Source organism: Ostrinia nubilalis, chromosome 8 (assembly GCF_963855985.1).
Source record: "Ostrinia nubilalis chromosome 8, ilOstNubi1.1, whole genome shotgun sequence".
Taxonomy (NCBI): domain Eukaryota; kingdom Metazoa; phylum Arthropoda; class Insecta; order Lepidoptera; family Crambidae; genus Ostrinia; species Ostrinia nubilalis.
Genome location: NC_087095.1, coordinates 5,807,087 through 5,826,812, shown reverse-complemented (window position 1 = coordinate 5,826,812; position 19,726 = coordinate 5,807,087). Strand labels below are relative to the sequence as shown.

The window sequence follows — 19,726 nt, the reverse complement described above, 5'->3', positions numbered from 1 at the left end:
CATAGAAAACACCCAGACCCGTCACAGAAATTAAAATTCATCATTTCAATTTCTGCCCGGCCGGGAATCGAACCCGGGACCTCTCGGCATAGTAGTCCGTTCTGAACCACTACACCAAACGGCCGACTAGTCTAGTCATTACCAATTTAACAAAATTAAAACATTGCAGATTTGAGAAAAATAGGGTATTATATGATTAAAACATGCAATGTGTATATTATTATGTAATACTATTGTTAGAGTATTTTATCTGTAGTTATTACTGTATTTGTGTACATCTATGTTGCATTATGTATGTTTATTATGAGTTATTTTAGTATTGTACGCGCCTTAGCCGCCTCTCACATTTGCAGCCTCACTTACTAGTGTGCTGGAAGAAATTTCTTTTTAGAAATAATCTTTTTGTACGTGAACAATAAATAAATAAATAAGAATGACGTCAATTTCGAAACACCCCCTCCCCCCTATCTATCATTTACCGTCATTCGCAAACCAACCCCCCCCCCTAATTTAGAATGACGTAATATATGGACGGCCCCCAAGACGGGAGACCGCGACCGTTACTTGACTTTATGCCAAGTAGCGGCGGCAATGTAACGGGTATAAGCAAGTTTGTAAGCGAGACAGCAGACAGAGATTTATGCCCGTTTTCACCGTCAATCCCTAATTTTTATGTGACCCCTATGGTAACATAAAAAATGCATTTTGTTTTCACAGGAGTCACTTAAAAATTACTGATAGATGATGAAAACGGGCATAAATCACATAACGGTAGCGGTCTCCTGCCCCTGTCGCTTGTCTCATGCGCGGCGCAAACCGCTACGCCGATCTACGCTAAGATCTGAGGAACGCTGGTTCAAATTATGCAGCCATCACTATCAGTTATCTTCATAAAGTCGTCGGTTCACCGAGCAGATAAGCTTGCTACTCCACGTTCGCGAACATGGTTTTCTTTTGAAAACCAGTCTACGTCATAGCTCAATTTTATTGTGTTCAATACTAATATTTTTTTATTTATTTCAGGAGTGCGGAGAAAATAATGTAACGTCGAGGACTCTAGCTCTGGTTCTTGAGAAGATAGGCCAGAATGAAGCAGCAAAAATTATTAGAAAATACTGTGACTAGTGCGTGGCCAAAGACCTCTGTATTGTATAAGTTTTAAGATTTTTATGACTCAAATTGGTTGCCAGAATGTGAACTGTACGTAATACAAGTCAGAACGACTATTCGCCTCTTGATTTATTTGATTTAATTTTTTTAAACACTAGTATAATGTTGCTTATTTCATTATGTTAGTTTTATTGCAAGTTTCAGTTTACCACTTTGCTACTATACATATAAGGTAAACATATAGTTTCGTTATTATGTTAGTTCGTGCTAATTGTAGAACTTTTCCTTTTTCTTTCAATCTATAACGCAAGGAATGGCTTACCTATGTACAATGCCAATTTATAGAATAAGTTTAATGTAAAAGGTTCCCGTAGGTATTTCATAACATAACTGCCACATTTATACAATGTTAAAAACGACGCTCCTGGCTTTTGCCAAAGCCTAAACTGAAAAGCCTTAAAAGGCTTACTTACTAACAAACAAAACTATTCAAACGGACAGATTTCATACTGATACGATACTACTTAATTATTGATTAGTCTCGAGCAACATTTATAACGTAATTTGAATACGATATCTTGGCTCTGGAAATTCTGTGATAACAATTCAATTTATCAAAGCAATACTTTGACTGGCCTCCAAGGCCACATTTGATCGATCATACTAGCTATATTTTGCAAATAATTGTTTTACCGAACTGCATTTATAAGAGTGTATGAGCTCTAAAACCATTTACAAAATACTACACAACTAAGGCTGCTGTTAAAAAAATATAGTAAAAAAAGTTCAGTGTGATATGTGTTGTTGTTGTGTTGTTCTTGCAAGTCGTGGTTAATTTCATTCTGTAGTTGTAGTTAGTAGGCCCCTACTTAAGTTTCTACATTTCGCACTTTATAGATAGGTACTTAAAATAAAGGTATGACTTCGTAGTCTACTCCACTCAGCAGCAGCAGACATCCTAGTGCTTCTGTTGCTAGCGATACATCATCTAGCTAGAGGTATTTCATAGAAGTATCGGAACCAGTGCGTCTCGGCGACGTGTCGCTTGCTGTAAGTTGCTGCGTGTAGGTGTAGCTGACTTCAAACTTGTGCCTTTATCTTTTATTTTATGACTAAGTATTTGACGTATCATGACTACGTATTCGATTCCAATAATCAATTTTATCGAACTCGATTTAACGATTGTTCACTACTCATTTTTATGAATAAATTTTCGATTCAAGGCGGGTGGGGTGGACCCTTGTTTCATACATTTTAGACGTCGGACGGCCTATAATATAAATATTACAAAAATGTATGAAAAATCTGCTCTGATCCAGCTCAGTCTTGGGTGCGTCCATACATCATGTTATATTACATAGCCATTAGTGGAAAAATAAGGTTACAATATAGTAGATTTAGAAGAAAAAAATATGTAGGTACATAAAAATCTGGGCATTTTGGAATCGAGTTCAATAATAGGATAGGACATAATTTTTAATGAATCACTGTCGCAGAATGTTTATGCCTTTTATAGTAATGTATCAAGTGCCTCTTTATTATTAAAATAAAATATATTATATCAATTAGCAATAATAAAAAAAAACATTATGTAATCAATTTCTATTTTATTAAAATTGTTAAGTGAGAAATGATAAGCAATTTTACCAACCTTGTTGAATATTGTTGTGACATATATGAAAATAAATTTATATTATATTTTGATTGGTGTGTTTTAATTCCATATTCCTTTATACAGGGTGGAATTTTGTAACGCCACCTGGAGGGAAAGTACCCTTAATATTGTAGATAGAAAATTTTTCTCAAAGAAAACATTCCTTTATTTTTGAAAAGAAATAGAACTGCATTCAAAGAGTTCCAAAAATTTGCTTGCCACACCCGGGAATCGAACCAACTTAAATCTGTTAAAAATTACACCCTGTATTTTATTACATCGATCGTTAGGGTTAAGTATAAGGATGAAATCTCTAACAAACTTGATAAATCAAATGAAAGGAAAACCATGAAATCTTAAATTATTTTAATTATGTACAGAAAATTGTATGGCATGGTAGTGAATTTTCCAAAAATTTTTGAAAATCTTTGAATGCAGTTCTCTTTCTTTTCAAAAATAAAGGAATGTTTTCTTTCAGTAAAATTTTCTATCTACAATATTAAGAGTACTTTCCCTCCAGGTGGCATTACAAAATTCCACCCTGTATATTTAATATATAATATTTAATTACTTTAATCTATTGTCCCAAATTGGATAACTATATTTTGTCTGACAAACCATTTAACTCTGTCTGTCTGTCGTCTTGCTTTCACACCTAAACCACTGAACCGATTTTGATGAAATTTGGCATAGAGATAGTTTGAGTCCCGGGAAAGGCCATACAATCGTTTTTATCCCGGTTTTTGAAACGGACGCGCGCCATAAAGTTTTTCTGTAACAGACAAAATTCCACGCGGGCGGAAAGCTAGTCTGTTATAAAAACAATCGTTTTTAGGATTTTGTCACTACTTTGTCAATAGTCGTCGATCCACCTTGTAGGTGGACGTCCTACGCTGCGTTTTCCAGTACGTGGCCTCCACTTCAGAACCTTGCTGCCCCACCATCGGCCGTCAGTTCTGCGTTACCTACTATATGCCCTGCCCATTGCCACTCCAGCTTGCTAATCCGTTGCTATGTCAGCGATCGGATCTCCTCATTTGTGATTCAATATCTTAAACACGCCGAGCATAGCCCTCTCCATAACACCTGCACCTTTTTTTTTTCGTCAGGAAATGCATGAAATTGCATACCCACTGGCCCGGGGGAACCAGTGGGTTATGTAAGGCTCTCCCTGCCAGATGGGCAGGGCCTACTCACTAAAACCTGACGGTGTCCTCCCGAAGTCTTTGGGACGGTGCTGCGAGTTATTGTCCGAGCTAGACAGCCTAGACATTCTTTCGCGGCTCCGCCCCAGACTGTGGCTCACTCTGTTTGAGATAACACCTGCACCTACGTTGAGCTTCTTCATAAAGGTAGCTGTATGCAGACCCTACCAACCGGGCTTTAATATAAAAATCATTTAAGGAGGCCTATGTCATTTATTTATTAATTAATGAAAGCTAAAGCAAAGAAGCATGAAGCATTGAATTAATAATTCCTTTTAAAGCAAGTAAATTATTATTATTAATTTAACTTTGCTATAAAATAGGATAAAAAATCTCTATTATGTTAAAAACTAAACATACTCAACCGAATTGAGGACCCATAGAGGTATTTAAATTATCTGAGTTTTTACTTTTTTAGTTCACTGTAAATTAATTGTAAATAACTGTACATAAATAAATGAGCATTAACATAAGAATTCTCTGAGGACCAAAATTTTAGACAAAATCCTTTTTTTTAGCTCACCCTTAAATTATAATAACGCTTGTTCACAGAGCTTGCCTTTAACGGTTCTTCCCCTGATTTAGTATGATTAAAATGCGTAATAAAAAAATGTTACCAGCTTAACATCACACTCCCTTAAATAGGGTAAATTCGTAATACCCTACATTCGGTTCACAATACACAATATTAATAAAATTGTTATTTTCAATCAAGATTAAGGCGGCCAACCGTCCCGCATTCTGCGGGACCGTCCCGTAATGACAGTTGCAATTCCACATTGCAATATTTAATAAAATAGTCCCGCAAATCGTCCGAGGCGTCCCGTATGTCCCGCATTCCTCGTTTCCCATCGTTTTGCTCGCATAAAAGTGTTCCACATCAAAATACAAATGACGAGACGCAGCGCGCCGTTGCTGCCGCAGTAAATCAAGCGTGTGTGTGTGTACGGCTGTTATTAAATGTTAATTCGGTAGTAGTGTTGTTTGTTTCTAATTTAAGTACACCATTAACAATTCCAACAAATCCTAAGTCTTATTGTGGATAGGGGTGGGGGGTGTCCCGCATTGACTTATTATAAAGTTGGCCGCCTTAATCAAGATTCAACTAAGAATTGAACAGATTATACCTGTAAGATTTGCGAAAAAAAATATGTAAATACTGCGATGAGATTATATTTTATTATTATGTATATTTTTTTATAAAATATCGATAGAGTTCTACCAACTTATTGTTCCACTGAGTGTTTAACAGGATGTAATTTTTTAACTTGACCAAACATTATACAGGTTCATTTTACTACTCACATAAGTAGAACTACTTCTACAGGACCAGTATTAAATTCTCTAAAAAATTAAAGTTTGTTGATTAAATCATTGATTACCTACTGATCACAGAGCACGTATTACGTATGATGACAATTTGTATGGATAGAGACCAACATTATTTTTTAACTAGCGCTTCTTTTTACATATAATGGACAATTTGTATATTTACATAGCAACACCGAACTGACATTAGCAAGCAGCGCAGCAGCGATAATGGTGTGGTGATAATAAATAATGTGATAAAAATAGAATAAATTTGCGAGACTGATGAGTCCTTTTGTTTAGTGTTAACTTACCAGCGAGTCTGTCTACAGGCTTCTAAATAAAATACAATAATGTCGACCGGTAGTGTTAGCGGTGAGTCTATCGAGCGATGGTCTGCTTCGAGCCCCCAAGAGCTTAGCGCCCACAGTTCCCCAGCGCAGCTAGTGCCTCAGTTCGAGTGTTCCTTGGATACCTTACTTCTAACGGAGGACATTCAGTGTGGTATGTAATTATACCACTTGTTTGTTCATACTTAGGGAATCACTACATTGTTCTACTAAAAGTTTCAAAACTTTTTATTAGTTAGGAATTGTGTGCAAGTAAATTTCTCAACGCTATTGCTAATAAATCCTTAATTTATATTATATTATATTTATATTATATGTATTTATATTATAATATTTACTGTGATAATGTGTTCATAAACAAAAACGGGTCAGAGGGTAGGAAGGCATGCACTCATTAAAATTTTAACATAGTCAAATATTAATAGATGCTCATGATACTAAAGTTCAAATTAAAATTCCAGCCACTACCCCATTCTTGAAGATCATTGAACAACCACAAGGTCACTATAAGTTTAGGTACCGAACTGAGATGCAGAGTTCGCATGGCTGCCTGCGTGGGAAAAGTTATGTGAAGAACTCGAATCAAAACCCTTGTCCTGGTGTTGAGGTAAGATTGAGTTATAATTTAATAAATAATAAATATAAATATCTTTGGACAATCTCACACAGCGCCATCTAGCCCCAAAGTAAGCAATTAATATGCTTGTGTTATGGGTGCTAGCTTAACGGATATACTACTTACTTATATACTTTTTTTTTTTTTAAATACATACATATTATACATAGTCACACCCAGACCCGTCACAGAAATTAAAATTCATCATTTTAAATTTCTGCCCGGCCGGGAATCGAACCCGGGACCTCTCGGCATAGTAGTCCGTTCTGAACCACTACACCAAACGGCCGACGAATTACATTAATTAATTGTAATACTAAATAATGAACTTTTTATTGCCTCATTTTTAAATGCAGAAATGTATTAATAAACAAATAATAAAAAATACATTGGAGGCAAAAGGAAGAGGCTTAGCATAAAAAATTCATCCCCTCCTTTGTACATAAATTGTGTTTAGTTCAGACTTCATTGTGTTTGTAACAATGGGAGTACTGAATGTGCGACCTATTATATTAATATCCTATGGTAGGGTCTTGGTAGGTACCAATCCTTAGATTTTAATGCTGAGTTGACAATAAATTGATTAGACTGGGTGGGATAGTAACAATGGTGTCTCTGTTATAGTCTGGATAGTATAGGCTTCTTTGTACTGTAAGGCTGAGTTGCATCACCTTTAACCATAACTATAACAATGACCAGTGTTTTTGTATGGAATTTGACAGATTTTTGACGTTTGATAAAGTTAAAGTAAGATTGATTATACAGGGTGTTAGGTAAATGGGTATATGAGCCGAGACCAGCCCATGTTAACATAGGTACTCATATAAATACTATAGTGGTGTCAGAAAGTCTGGGAAAGGTACCATTATTGAGTAATCAGCTGATTCAGTTTTTGTCGCCAGATTGCGTCGTGATACCCCTGAAAATTAATAGTACGACAAACTTGCGTAGATAAAACAAATAACAGAATTCATTATTATTTTCTGCCTAAAAATTTTTCTCTGAGAGGCAAAAACCTTAAGCAGTTCCCCAGGAAAATCAGTCCATCTAAAAAGATTTAGCATAAGTCAAATACTCCCTTACCTTATTTGATTCGATTTGGATAAGTAAAAGTAAACAAAGTGGTCAAGAATTAATTTTACTTCATTGCCTGTAACTTACTTATTAAAATTAATTGAATAATCATTAAACTTGATAACTGATTAAGGAAAATGAGACATTGTAGGTAATCATCTAAATTTTATCATCGTAAATCACGATTATTGAAAAAAAAAACCTTAGGCATTAAAGAAAGTGTCCAACGCACTGTTTAATCTTTGAAGGACAACGAAAGGTCCTATTGTTCTCGAACAATGGGACGGCACGTGTAGCGAGAGTGAGACGCAAGACGTATCGCACGGCGGCTTTCACTTGCAAGAAAGAGTTGGAAGATCATCGCGGCGCAGGAGTAGGGAAGTGACATTGAAGGCAAAAAATCGATTAAGATTTTTCTCTTGTTCAATAATAAATCGTTGAAGGATTTTTTTTTCTACAAATAATAAGGTGCCATTAATTAATTTCCAATCATTAATGGAGACGGACGACATGTGGTTGGGGTTAAGTTTTCATTTCATGATTGACTAATGAAGGTCGAGTCGTCTCTGGGGTCAAAGTGTCGTAATTACAGTGCCGTAATTACAATCCAGTTGGTCAGTAATCTTGCTGATTGTCTATCAATAGCCTATCGAAGGGCCACCCAATCACTCATACTATCGTTAATAAAATATTATCATATTAATTATTTTCTAAGAAAAATAACAGCGTTTATCGCAAATTAAATTTAGCTAAAACATTTCCAAAAGCATGGCAGATTACCGTTTTCTTAATTTACCAAATAAAACTGTGTTGTTAGTTTTTTTTTTCAATATCTTCTATCTGATTTAGACCAATCGATAGTATGAGCGATTTCAGGTAGGTAGGATCTATCAATTATTCGATAATTGATTTTAAGACATTCCTATTGATTAGTCAGATGGGTTTCAAACAATTTGATATTTTAATCGATTTTTTGTAATATCAATATCGATTACCGAATTTATGGAAAAAATAATGACCTCGCACTAGTTGCACCGCGCATGCGCCATGCGGCCATGTTTATTTGTTTACATTATTATTTGATCAGTTTGTTGCGATGTTTTGTTGTTCGACGTTCTGGATAATTAGATATTCAAATAGCTAAGTAATACAATGACATTATGGTGTTGAGTGGTGTTGGTGCAATAGGACTTTGTGTTTTCTTTAGTGTGATGAACGATTTATGTCCGGGAGACCTTCCGTTCCACGATACCTTGTGTCATAATGTTTTCGCGGGTGGGTGAATCGACACCACCATACCACCGCGAAGGGAGACCCGGAGATCCCGTTCTTGAAAATAGGATTTCACTACAAGTACCTACCTACCCGGTCACTTGAAAGCGTGGGAAGGTAAATAAGTGAGTGGATGGATGTGATAATGTGTTGCGATTCGTTTTGTGAATTAGAGTGAAGTGTTACCCCCTGAATATCTTGGATTGCTTGCAGAGTCAATAAAAAGAGGTAAGTGAAGAATTGGTTCAAAAGTAATAATAAAAGTGGGCGGTGCCGACTCGCGTCAAAATTTGTGAATGAAATACCGTTTGACCACGTTTGACCTAGGAGGGAGTTGCGCGATCGTAGGGCTGTCCAAAAATTAAAATAATAATTATTTATTTAGTTTTGTATGGGAAAATATTATTTATTAAATATTACGATATCCACTTTCTGACACCACTATAGTATTTATATGAGTATGTTAACATGGGCTAGTTTCGGCTCATATACCCATTTACCTAACACCCTGTATTGTTGATAGAAATTGTTGTTACTTTGAAGACTATTCATGAGATGATAAATAAGCTTCATGACCAACTTACTTTACAAACAATTACTCATTTTGCAGCTGGTCAACTATAATGGACCTGCGCTGATAAAATGCAAATTGGCACAGTTTGACAATGTTCATGAACATCCCCATAGATTATGCATTGATGATATTGGCGATATCACTTTTGATGTCCCAAAAGGAGATTCCTACAAAGCTTGGTAATTAAATCTGTCTTACTTATTTTATACTTCAATTAAGATAGGACAATGCCTGTTTAATTATTAATTTCTTATTATGATTTTTTTTCAGGTTTCCGGATCTGTACATCGTACACACTCCAGCCAAAGATGTTTTGGATTGGTTGTACAGGGGACATGACACCGAGAATTTGAACACTGAAGGAAGAGGATTAGTACGTACCTACAATATTTCAGTCTTTGATTAAATTAAATCGTAAAAAAATATTATAATTTTTTAGATATCCATACTTACCTACTTATTTAAAGTTACAATAAAAAATGATTTAGTTAATTAAAGATTTATGCAAATAAACCATTATTCTATTCTATTCTATTCTATGTGGATTCCTTTTGGTAAAAATATGAAAATTAATTACTAGGTACATAATATAATTTTTAGATACCTTCCTGCTTAAAATTAATATACATGTATGATTTTAGATTCGAAAACAGTGTGAAAACATGGCAAAATTGATTGAAATGAACATTGTTCGCCTAAAATTCAGCGCGCACCGTCTTGACTCAGGCGAAGAGATTTGTGCTCCAGTTTTTTCGGAACCAATTAGAAATCTAAGTGAGTATTTTGTGTTTTCCCAAATATTATTCCGAATGGTTTTGTTCTAAGATGTTTTATATTTACGATGCGCCGCACTCACAGCTATCGGCATGACAAAATGTTGCTTGGCGGAGACTGCTTTTAGCGTTAAAGGACAAAGCACACTTATCAACCCGGAAACGGATCGTAACAACTCGAGTCTGTCAGTATTATTTGTATGAAACTCCGTACTGCAATGCACACTTAACCGCACCCTAACGTAAACGCCTTGCCTCGCGGCGAAAGCTGATTGTGGTGTTGATCCATTTCCGGGTTGATAAGTGTGCTATGACCTTAAAAGTCCACCATTTGTAAGTTATTTGTGCGATAATCTATTAAAAAAATATATGTTAAGTATGCACATAAAAATATTTTTTGGGCCAGGTGGGTTATCTAGGTTGACTCCTACTTACGTTTACAGAAAGTGCAGCCACAAATATTCTTAAGATATGCCGCTTGAGTCGCTGTTATGGCCGTGTCAGTGGGGGAGATGATGTTATTATGCTGGTGGAAAAAGTAATTAAAAGTGAGTGCTTAAAATGTATGTAGTCTACCATAGCCTACAATCTCAATTTGTCTTTATCAATAGATTGGTTTTATTTATGTAACAGAAGGTGAAGAAGGCTCTATATCTTAAAAAAAATACCATCTATTACCGGGCACGAGAAAATTTAAGCATGAGTGCGATGACAAAACGGTAGTACCAGTGAAATTGTATCAATGGTCCATACTGCAAATTTATCCCGCCAGGTGGCGTATCGGCGCCGCTGGCGTCACCTGCAGAAAGCTTTGCGTGTGGGTGGAAGAATCCCAGAGATTTAGATTGATATATCTTTAGGTGAAAACGTTACGTTTAAAAATCGTCTTCGGTTGACTTGATGGTGACCGTATTTTTTCTTTTACAGAAAACGTCATGATTCGGTTTTTCGAGTTAAACGAAGACGGCAAAGAAATATGGTCAGGAAATGGGACGTTTTCGGAGAACGATGTTCACCATCAATATGCCATAGTATTCAGGTAAGCAAATAACTATAGTAACATAAATCTCATATCATGTAAATTAAAGATACGATTATTCGTATCTTTTGTGTGTCTCAGAATCCACCTTTTTCTCTTTGGCTCTTACTAAAGTATGGAAAATAATTATTTATTTTGATGGTTGCTGTTGAATGGCTAATCGGACATCATTTCGCCGAATGCGGATCTAAATAGGCCATATCACGCAATATTGTTAAAAGGAATTCATTTTCAGAATTCGTTGCAAATCATTTTAATAAAATAGTCATACATTTTAGCAGAATTGACGCAATTAAATTGGGAGCGCCTCCGCTGCCGGCGCCGGTTCCCAAAAATATCGCCATTGGTAACCGGCGGTGAAACCACGTGATACGCTGCCGGCAGTCAAAACGGCTGCCGGCGCTGGCACTCAGTAAAGGCAACCGGCACCAGAGGGTTGTCAAGTGCCAAAAACTAGTTTCCGAAGCCGTACTTTTTTATTACTTTAAAGTTTGTATGGTATCTTATAATTCATGTGCTTTATATCTTTGAACATTTTATTTCAGGACACCTCCATACAAGGACCTCAGGATCACAAAAAGAGTACAAGTTTTCGTGGAACTAGTACGACCATCGGACGGGAAAAAGAGCGAGCCCATAGAATTTTACTACACCCCCGAGGTCGTTCCTTTTAGTAAGAAACGAAAACTTGATGATTTTTTCGAAAAGCAAAAATGTAAGTAAATTACACACCATGTATTTTATTCGCTGATGACATTTATGTAATCTACTTATAACCCAGACATAACTTATTTTATTCAATGACTTACTATCATCCATCGTACCTACAATGAATATTATTTTAGAAGAACCAAAACTAAAAGTCCAAATGTAGTTGTATTTTGGATAGCTCAAAAACTAAATCTAAGCTAAATTGTAAAAAAACCGTTTAAAATGTCCGTAAAAAATTAATAGCACTTGTACTTTTTAATATGTCGAGATGCAAATAACTTCAAATAAGGCATTTATTGCGGAAAAAAAATTATGAGGGCAATATGTGACTGCACTTGATAAACCCTTTCCATGTCTGTACATATTTGAAATTGCCAAGTTTGTGAAACAAAATATGTATTATTTCAGGCAAGATAAAGAAGATTACCCGCGAAATACGAGAAATGGCAACAAACTTGTTGCAGAAATTATACCAAAATGTACTCTATTTAACAAAAAGAAAATAAATTTTAATAATTGCATTTTTTTTTTCAAATCGAAATCAAATAGAGAAACATCTAGCTAGATAGTATTTTTATTTATTTTATTTTATTTTTGTTTTATTCAGAAAATCTCTTATTATTTTGTTGACAGTGACTACAGTGTACTTTTGAGTCACTGACGACTCCACATTTTTGTATTTCATTTACATTATTTTTGGATTATTTCAACATTTGTGCATTTTTTTATTTGACTTTATTGCTATTTGTAGACTTTGTATTATTACAAAAAGTTAAACGCGCGTTGAACACTCTTTTAAATTGTCATTTAGTATAGAAATGACATTTTCCGACCAGTTTTAACCAGTGTTCAACGCGCGTTCAACTTTTTTGTAATATAATAACGCTCAATATTTCTATCATTTTGTAATGTACAAAATATTTTGCAAGTCATATCAAAAATGACAAAAACGATCTAAATAATATTTTTTCTAAAAGAAAATAAAATCGTCATTTCATTTCCTTTCATTTCATTGCATTTCATTTCTAGAAACATCAATTGATTTAGCAGTTATAGCACGTTTATGTGAAAATATTATGGCTTTACTTTTTTAAACTATTTTGAATTACAATCTAGATCTAAGCAAAATAATTTTGTTAAAATATTTTTTTGAAAATTGTAATTTGTCATGTGTTTTACAAAATAAAATAACTGTGTGTTTTGCGAGCGGCATCGCAGCACAGTATTTATTGCCTTCATTGCTTGCTTCGTGTGACGAACTTGCATGTTTTTTGGAACCGTGTATACAATTTTAAAGGTTTTGTTTATATTTTAGCCATACCAATCGTCAACAACTCTTTGGAAAGTTTTATAGAAGTGAATGTAAGTTTTAATAATAGGAACAAATAGATTTTGTTTGCTTTTCCTGGATGGGATCAAGGGTTACAGTTTTGCTTTAGCTTAACTCGTTAGCTTATGTCAATAGCTAGTTATATCTGTTATAGCAACCGGTAACACCGAACCAACACCCAGATGAGTTATGGATGTCAAATGGAACCCAACTGAGTCAAATGTCCTGTGGTCAAGACCAAAGCCCGCTCCTAGCCCAAGCTAGCATAATGAGTCGACAAAGCGACGGCAATGCCATTATGACATTTAAAATACCCGTTGCCCCCGCGCAAATGAATACTAGTTATTCCAATGATGTCAATGATATGGACGTATTTGCGGATTCAGATTTTACTGGTAAGTTTTAAAATATAAAAAAAGTATATGTTCCAGTGTATGTCTTGTTGGTTGTCCTATTAAATAAATAAATAAATAAATATATGGTCCAATAGTTCGCAAACGACCTTCTCTACATGAGAATTTGTTTAGGCGGGTCTAGTTCCAGTCACCCATCATATCTTTGTCATTAAAAAATGCTGCATGCGTGCGGGGTGTTTTTTAGCCATCACTTTTACCTTTCTTATTTTCATCTTATGTTCAAACATTAATTCTTTACTTGTTGTGAGATAAATAAATGATTGTTATTTTAATTTTATTTTGCTGATTTGTTCCCAGAATACTTCGACTCGCTTTTAGCTGAATTTGAGCCTAACTTTGTGGCAGACACAGGGCGCGGGGACGTAAGAACGGTTTGTACTATTTTCTTGGTCTTTTTTTTTCCACTGTTGGGATTGGTTGGAACCTGGAATCCATTTTTGTAACCATTTGACAATAACGTTGTACCAGGCCTGTTCATCTCAGCGAGTTTGCATCGAAAACAAAATACGCGCGACTACCCCTCCTGAGATACCTAATCGACACACGAGCGAGTATTGACGCACGCACGTGTATTCTTCACCCATTTGCATTGTAAAGACAATAAACTTTAAGTTAAAACGGTGGTGTAATTAATTTTTTTTTTGTTAAATTAATGTGCAGTATTTTTAACTGCCTGAATACTTAATAATAGAAACACAAAATATAATTCATGCTTATTCATGTATTTCCTCCGCCATTTTCCGCAGTTTGGCACCTCACGTCACACATCATTTTACAGAAGTCAGCTCTATGGCTTCGGCGCAGTACCGATCACTGACGTTTGTCAACAAAATGGTGCTCGGCTCTTGAGACAAGCTAAATTACACACCACATTGTTAACGACATTGAGCATACATTTTTTTAAATACCTTCGCGAAGAAAATCTTCTGTATGTAGTACTTATTATTATTCTGTGGTTGTATCTACTCGTATTAACATAGAACTTGATAAATATTTTTATTTTTTCTTATTGCAGACACATCAAGACAAAGAAGTTGATGACCAGACCATTATAAAAATGGTAATTAATATTCTTAAAATAAAATTATCGAAATAATTTATAGTGTAAAAAAACGTATTGTTTTATTTTACACATACCTACTTAAATAACTCTGTTTTGCAGATGGCTATTGAGCTGCAAAAAATCGTCGAGATGATAAGAATTAAACGCGAGAGCTTTGAAAATAGGTTGGAAGCACTCTTTGATCTTCGGCTTTCAAATGGCGACACGTAAGTATTAAATTTTATTGTGTAAGGTATTGTGAGTGTAAGTGTTGGTACTTGGTACGCTCATACGGTCACTCATATTATTCTACGTGCAAAATTATTAACTACATTACACTAACGGTTCGGCCAAACCAACGCGTGCAGCCTGCGAGCGCCATGGCGATCAGGGGCGTAGTGTGAGTTTACATCAAATTAACGTATTCAATATCGAGTGCGTCAAACAAATCTATTAATATTTTAGTTCTTGAAAGTATCCGCCAGGGACGCTGTACAATCCGTCGTACATGTAGGCTGAGTTGTACCACCGAAAAACGGTAACTACAACGATAACCGGTGTTTTTTGAATGGAGTTTGACAGATTTTTGACATTTGAAGTTAAAGTAAGATGGTGCAAACCAGCCTTAATGTCACTTTTTTACGCAGTCGATATACAGGGTGTTAGGTAAATGGGTATATGAGCCGACACTAGCCCATGTTAACATGGGCATATAAATGGTATGGTGAAGTCAGAAAATTGATATCTTCATTTTAATTATTTTAATTTTCATACAAATCTGATTTTATAAAATTTATTTTGTATGAAAATTTAAAAAAATAAAATGATGATATCGAATTTCTGCCTTCACCATACCATTTATATGCCCATGTTAACATGGGCTAGTGTCGGCTCATATACCCATTTACCTAACACCCTGTAGAATGCGTTTGACATAAACTCACACTACGCCCCCAGATGTCGTGTTTCATACGTTATGATTCATTTGTAGCGATGAGTTCACATAAACGCGTCCTTTGGTCGCGGTCGCCACTCGCCATTGCCATCGCGAGTTTCACGCGTTGGTTTGGCCGAAGCTTAAAACAATCCAAAAACTTATTGAGCATCTTTGTGTATGGACGTAAAGTTCAGAGTCCATTGACGAAACATTGGTGGTTGGCCCTCTGTCAAACTTTATATTACTTGCAGGTTCCTCCACGTGACCCTGGACAGCAAGCAGCCTTTGGTGAACTACCTCATCGACCTGATCCACGACTCCAATATGACTCACTTGCTCAACCTCAAGAATGCGTCGGCGCAGACTATACTCCATCGAGCGGTGGCGGACAACTTGTCTGATATGATACCATTGTTGATATCTAAAGGTAAGTAAACTGTCCTCTTTTGAAGATTATAGTGAGACTAGACTAGCTGCGGCACGTGACTTCACTCGCGAGTTAAAACTTTTTTTTTATTATATCTGTTTTAAGCTTAGACCCTTCTCAATTAAGTCTAAGTATACCGAAATTCATAGATTCAGAGAACACATCAAACAATCGTATAATTATGTTTTTTTTTTTATTAAAATTCTACTTATTCAGATAATTTACAATACCCTCAAAGTTTTCAAAATAAGAGTAATAAAACACAGTTTATCATAAACATATTGTTTCAAACAGGTTGTGACCCGATGGTGGAGGATTTGGAAGGGAACAACGCAATTCATTACGGTGTGAAAAACGAAGACTCTTTGGGCCCACTCCTAGCCGCCACCGAGAAGTTTCAAGTGCCTCGCAATCTAGACGCTTGCAATTACGGTAAGTAACTGCCTGCTGCTGTCTTTCCTGAACACTATAATCAGGGCCTTTTCAAGGCGAGAGTGAATAGGCACTTAAGGGCTATCTTAGATTGCATTTCACCTAACACCAGGTGCGATTGCGGTCAAATACCTGCCCATAAATAAGTTCACCTGGTCGGACCCATCTACTCATTTTAAAAAGGAAGCGACTCTTATATTTTTCGTTCGCGCGCAACTTGCTTAAAGGACGAAGCACACTAATCAACCCGGAAACAAATCGTAACCGTATGAACTCGAGGCGGTCAGTATTATTTGTATGAAACTCCGTACTGCAAAGCAACACTTATCCGCACCGTAAACGCCTCGCCTCGCGGTTGACAGCGCGGCGAAAGGCGATGCGGTGTTGATCCCTTTCCGGGTTGATATGTGTTAAATGTACGGCGTCTTAGGCCCAGAACAGACGGTGAAACGCAACTGCAACGAAACTGCCACTGCTAAGTTTCAAACTGGTCGCGTCCTGTGTGGTCTCTCAACGGACGCTATGGCAGAAACTTAGATGCAACTCAAAAGTAACTAGCGGTTGCAGTTTCGTTGCAGTTGCATTTCACCGTCTGTTCTGGGCCTTATGCTTCAACCACACCAAGTCACGTGTTGGTGTGGTTGAAGCTTTAAAGAAACACGGAACGTCATCCCTTTTCAGAAAAACAGACGCCCCTGCACTTGGCAGTGTTATACAAAAGCGTGGAGAGCGCTCGCGTTCTACTAGAAAGCGGGGTGGATTGCGGGACGCGGGACGCTGCGGGACGCACGCCCCTGCACCTGGCCGCGTTAGACGACTATCTGCCCGTCACTGGGCTGCTGTTGGGACACATGCACCCGGTGAGTACATATCTGTGCAAGTTATAAGCCCCTGCAAAAAGGCACCCACTGAAAATCTGTGTCTTGGCAGTTACACCACAGAATAATAAGTACTGTTAGAGAAGAACTACACTGAACTGTCCTTTATTTGACACTGACAGGGGGGCCACCGTCAATAGCGGATCGCTGGTTCCGACTTTTGCCACGGTGGGTAACCATGTATTGAACGAAGATGGTGGCGCCCTTCTGTCAATGTCGTCGGTGGGACATTTCAGTGTAGTTCATCTTTACCTGTTACACACACTTTTAAGATGGTACTAAGTGGGTGACCTTTTTGGCAACTTTTGTCGTTTCGTTTTTTGCGCTTGTAAGCAAAATGGCGATCGCTGAGCGGTAAACGCTGTCACTGTTAAAAATTAATGAATACGTCACTATTGAATTTAGAAAACGTGTCCTCGCTGAAAACTTACAATCACCATTTTGCTTAGAAGCGCTTCTAAGCGCTTTTTTCTGCCAAACGCACCCACTATCTCGCCAATTTCTCTTTTTTTTTTTGGGATGGACTGTCCCGCTGAAGCGCAAGCCAATTTCTCAATCGCTAAACAATTAATATGATGACGTTGAATAGAGTAATAATAAATTTGTTCCACAGGACCAAGTGAATGCAGTGGACGACCGAGGGTATACTGCTCTGCAAATACTCTGCGATAAGAACACCACTAATGTTACTATTGAGATGGTTAAACTATTGCTGGAAAACAAGGTAAGCAATTCATTCCTATTTTTTCTTTATATTTAATGTACTTATTAAAATGTACACACAGCTCATAAAAAGTATCTCAATTAATTATTGTTAATGTTATAGTTGTGCTGCGTGTCAGCAACTTAATAAATCGCACAAATAGGGCATAGTATAATTATGTTACATTGAAAGAAAATACGTCATATTAATTTGTAGTTATTTCCACAGGCTGACCCGGTACAGCACCAGAAGCATAATTTGTCAGCCTGGCAGCTGGCGAAGACGAAGCCTCCGCTCAGAGACTTGCTCCAGAAATATGTAGCAGCTGACCAAGACGAATGCGATTCAGAGGATGAATTCAAATCGGCTGATGAGGGAGTAAGTTCAAATATTTTTAACTAGCTTTTGCCCGCGTAAAATTTTGTCTGTCACAAAAAATTACCGCGCGCGTCCCTGTTTCAAATACCAGGATAAAAACTATCTTATGTCCTTTCTCGAGTCTCTAACTTCATGCCACTAATTTACTAACTTGCTGATCTCAACATTATTATTTTGTACGCTTTTGAGCGCACCATATAAAAGACCAGTGTAGGTCTAATTACATAATATTATAAATGATTCTCTTGTATTACAGGACTCGGCCGATCAAGCTGAAGATTCACCATAAACAACAAGTTTTTAAATGCATTTGGGAATAGTGAAGAAACATTTATTAAATATTTCTGTTTGAGCAAAGCCATCCAGAAAACCTATTGTGCCCTCAAGGGCAAACTAAAAAACTTGATAGGCATCAATGCCTTTCAAGTTTTTTTAGTTAATCCTAAATTTTTCTTCAATTATTTTTTGATGCATTGATTGAGAATATGAAGTACCTAAGTGCAAGTTACACTTGTATAATTTAAAAATCATCACACGATTTGACGTTGTTCATATTAATTTAAGTGGTAATATTCTGAAACAGTAGAATTTATGTATAAGATCGTATTTTGTTTTGCTTGTGCAATAAGTTTTTTTATTACTAATATTGTATTATATTAATGTCGATGTATTTTTAATCATTTTATTATATTTTAGTCTTAAAAGTGAAACATTATAGTAATACTTATTTTACAATTTACTATGCATTTAGATGGTAAGATTTATTTTGGAGTCCTAATAGTGTGTAATGCATATTGAAAATGAAATGCGCACTTTTAGAGCTTTACGAACTTGTTTAGGTATGGACATCATCATCAATAATGGACTTTTTATAAACGAACTAAATTAATGTTAAAATGAATTAGTTATTCTTCTATTGGAAACTAAACCAAAAAAAAGTTACTGTGATATTAAAAAAAAAAAACGTTATCGCATTTAGGTATTTTAACGTTGGCATATTATTATTCATCACAGTTATAATAATTATTGTGGATTTCAAAATATTGTTCTATCGTTTCAAAGTAGTGTTTAATTGTTATTCAGCTTTGAAATTGCGTAGCTACTACATACATATTTAATTAAACTTATGCATACGTATATTTGTTAGCTTTACTTACAAATGTGAATGAAACTTATTTTAAAATATATTTTTGCTAAACTTTCTTTGTATTTTATTTAATATTCTGGAAATAATATTCGATGCAAAAATTGCGATTAATTTTTGATGGTCGGGTTAACTTAATGGACGTGACGTCACATCGCCGTACTAATAAGGGGGCGGGGAGTCGGGGACGCGAGTAAGTGGGAGGGAGAGGAATTCAAGCGAAGTGCGTAGTTTGCTCGATCGGGTTGTACTTAATTGAATAAAATGATTAAATAATGTTCACTGCGAACCTGGCAGCCGTGACGTCATATCGACGCTCTGGTACGGATGAGGAGGGGGCAAACGCGGGGAGT

The 19,726-nt window shown here is 36.2% G+C and overlaps 1 protein-coding gene across 2 annotated transcripts; it reads left to right on the top strand.

The window, feature by feature from the left end:
- The first annotated feature begins 5,491 nt into the window (after nt 1-5,491).
- Nucleotides 5,492-19,431, top strand: LOC135073810 (nuclear factor NF-kappa-B p110 subunit-like). 2 transcript variants are annotated; one of them, XM_063968010.1, is made up of 19 exons: nt 5,492-5,652; nt 6,089-6,234; nt 9,200-9,342; nt 9,434-9,536; nt 9,805-9,937; nt 10,380-10,484; nt 10,864-10,975; nt 11,521-11,690; nt 13,002-13,048; nt 13,171-13,411; nt 13,730-13,803; nt 14,448-14,492; nt 14,595-14,701; nt 15,663-15,838; nt 16,133-16,270; nt 16,952-17,130; nt 17,762-17,872; nt 18,080-18,229; nt 18,486-19,431. In XM_063968010.1, the coding sequence occupies exons 1-19, from the start codon at nt 5,631-5,633 to the stop codon at nt 18,516-18,518; spliced, it is 2,235 nt and encodes a 744-aa protein (XP_063824080.1). In that variant the 5' UTR covers nt 5,492-5,630; the 3' UTR covers nt 18,519-19,431. The 2 variants fall into 2 exon arrangements, with proteins under 2 accessions (XP_063824080.1, XP_063824079.1); XM_063968009.1 differs by having other exon boundaries at nt 5,492-5,781.
- The last annotated feature ends 295 nt before the right edge of the window (nt 19,432-19,726 follow it).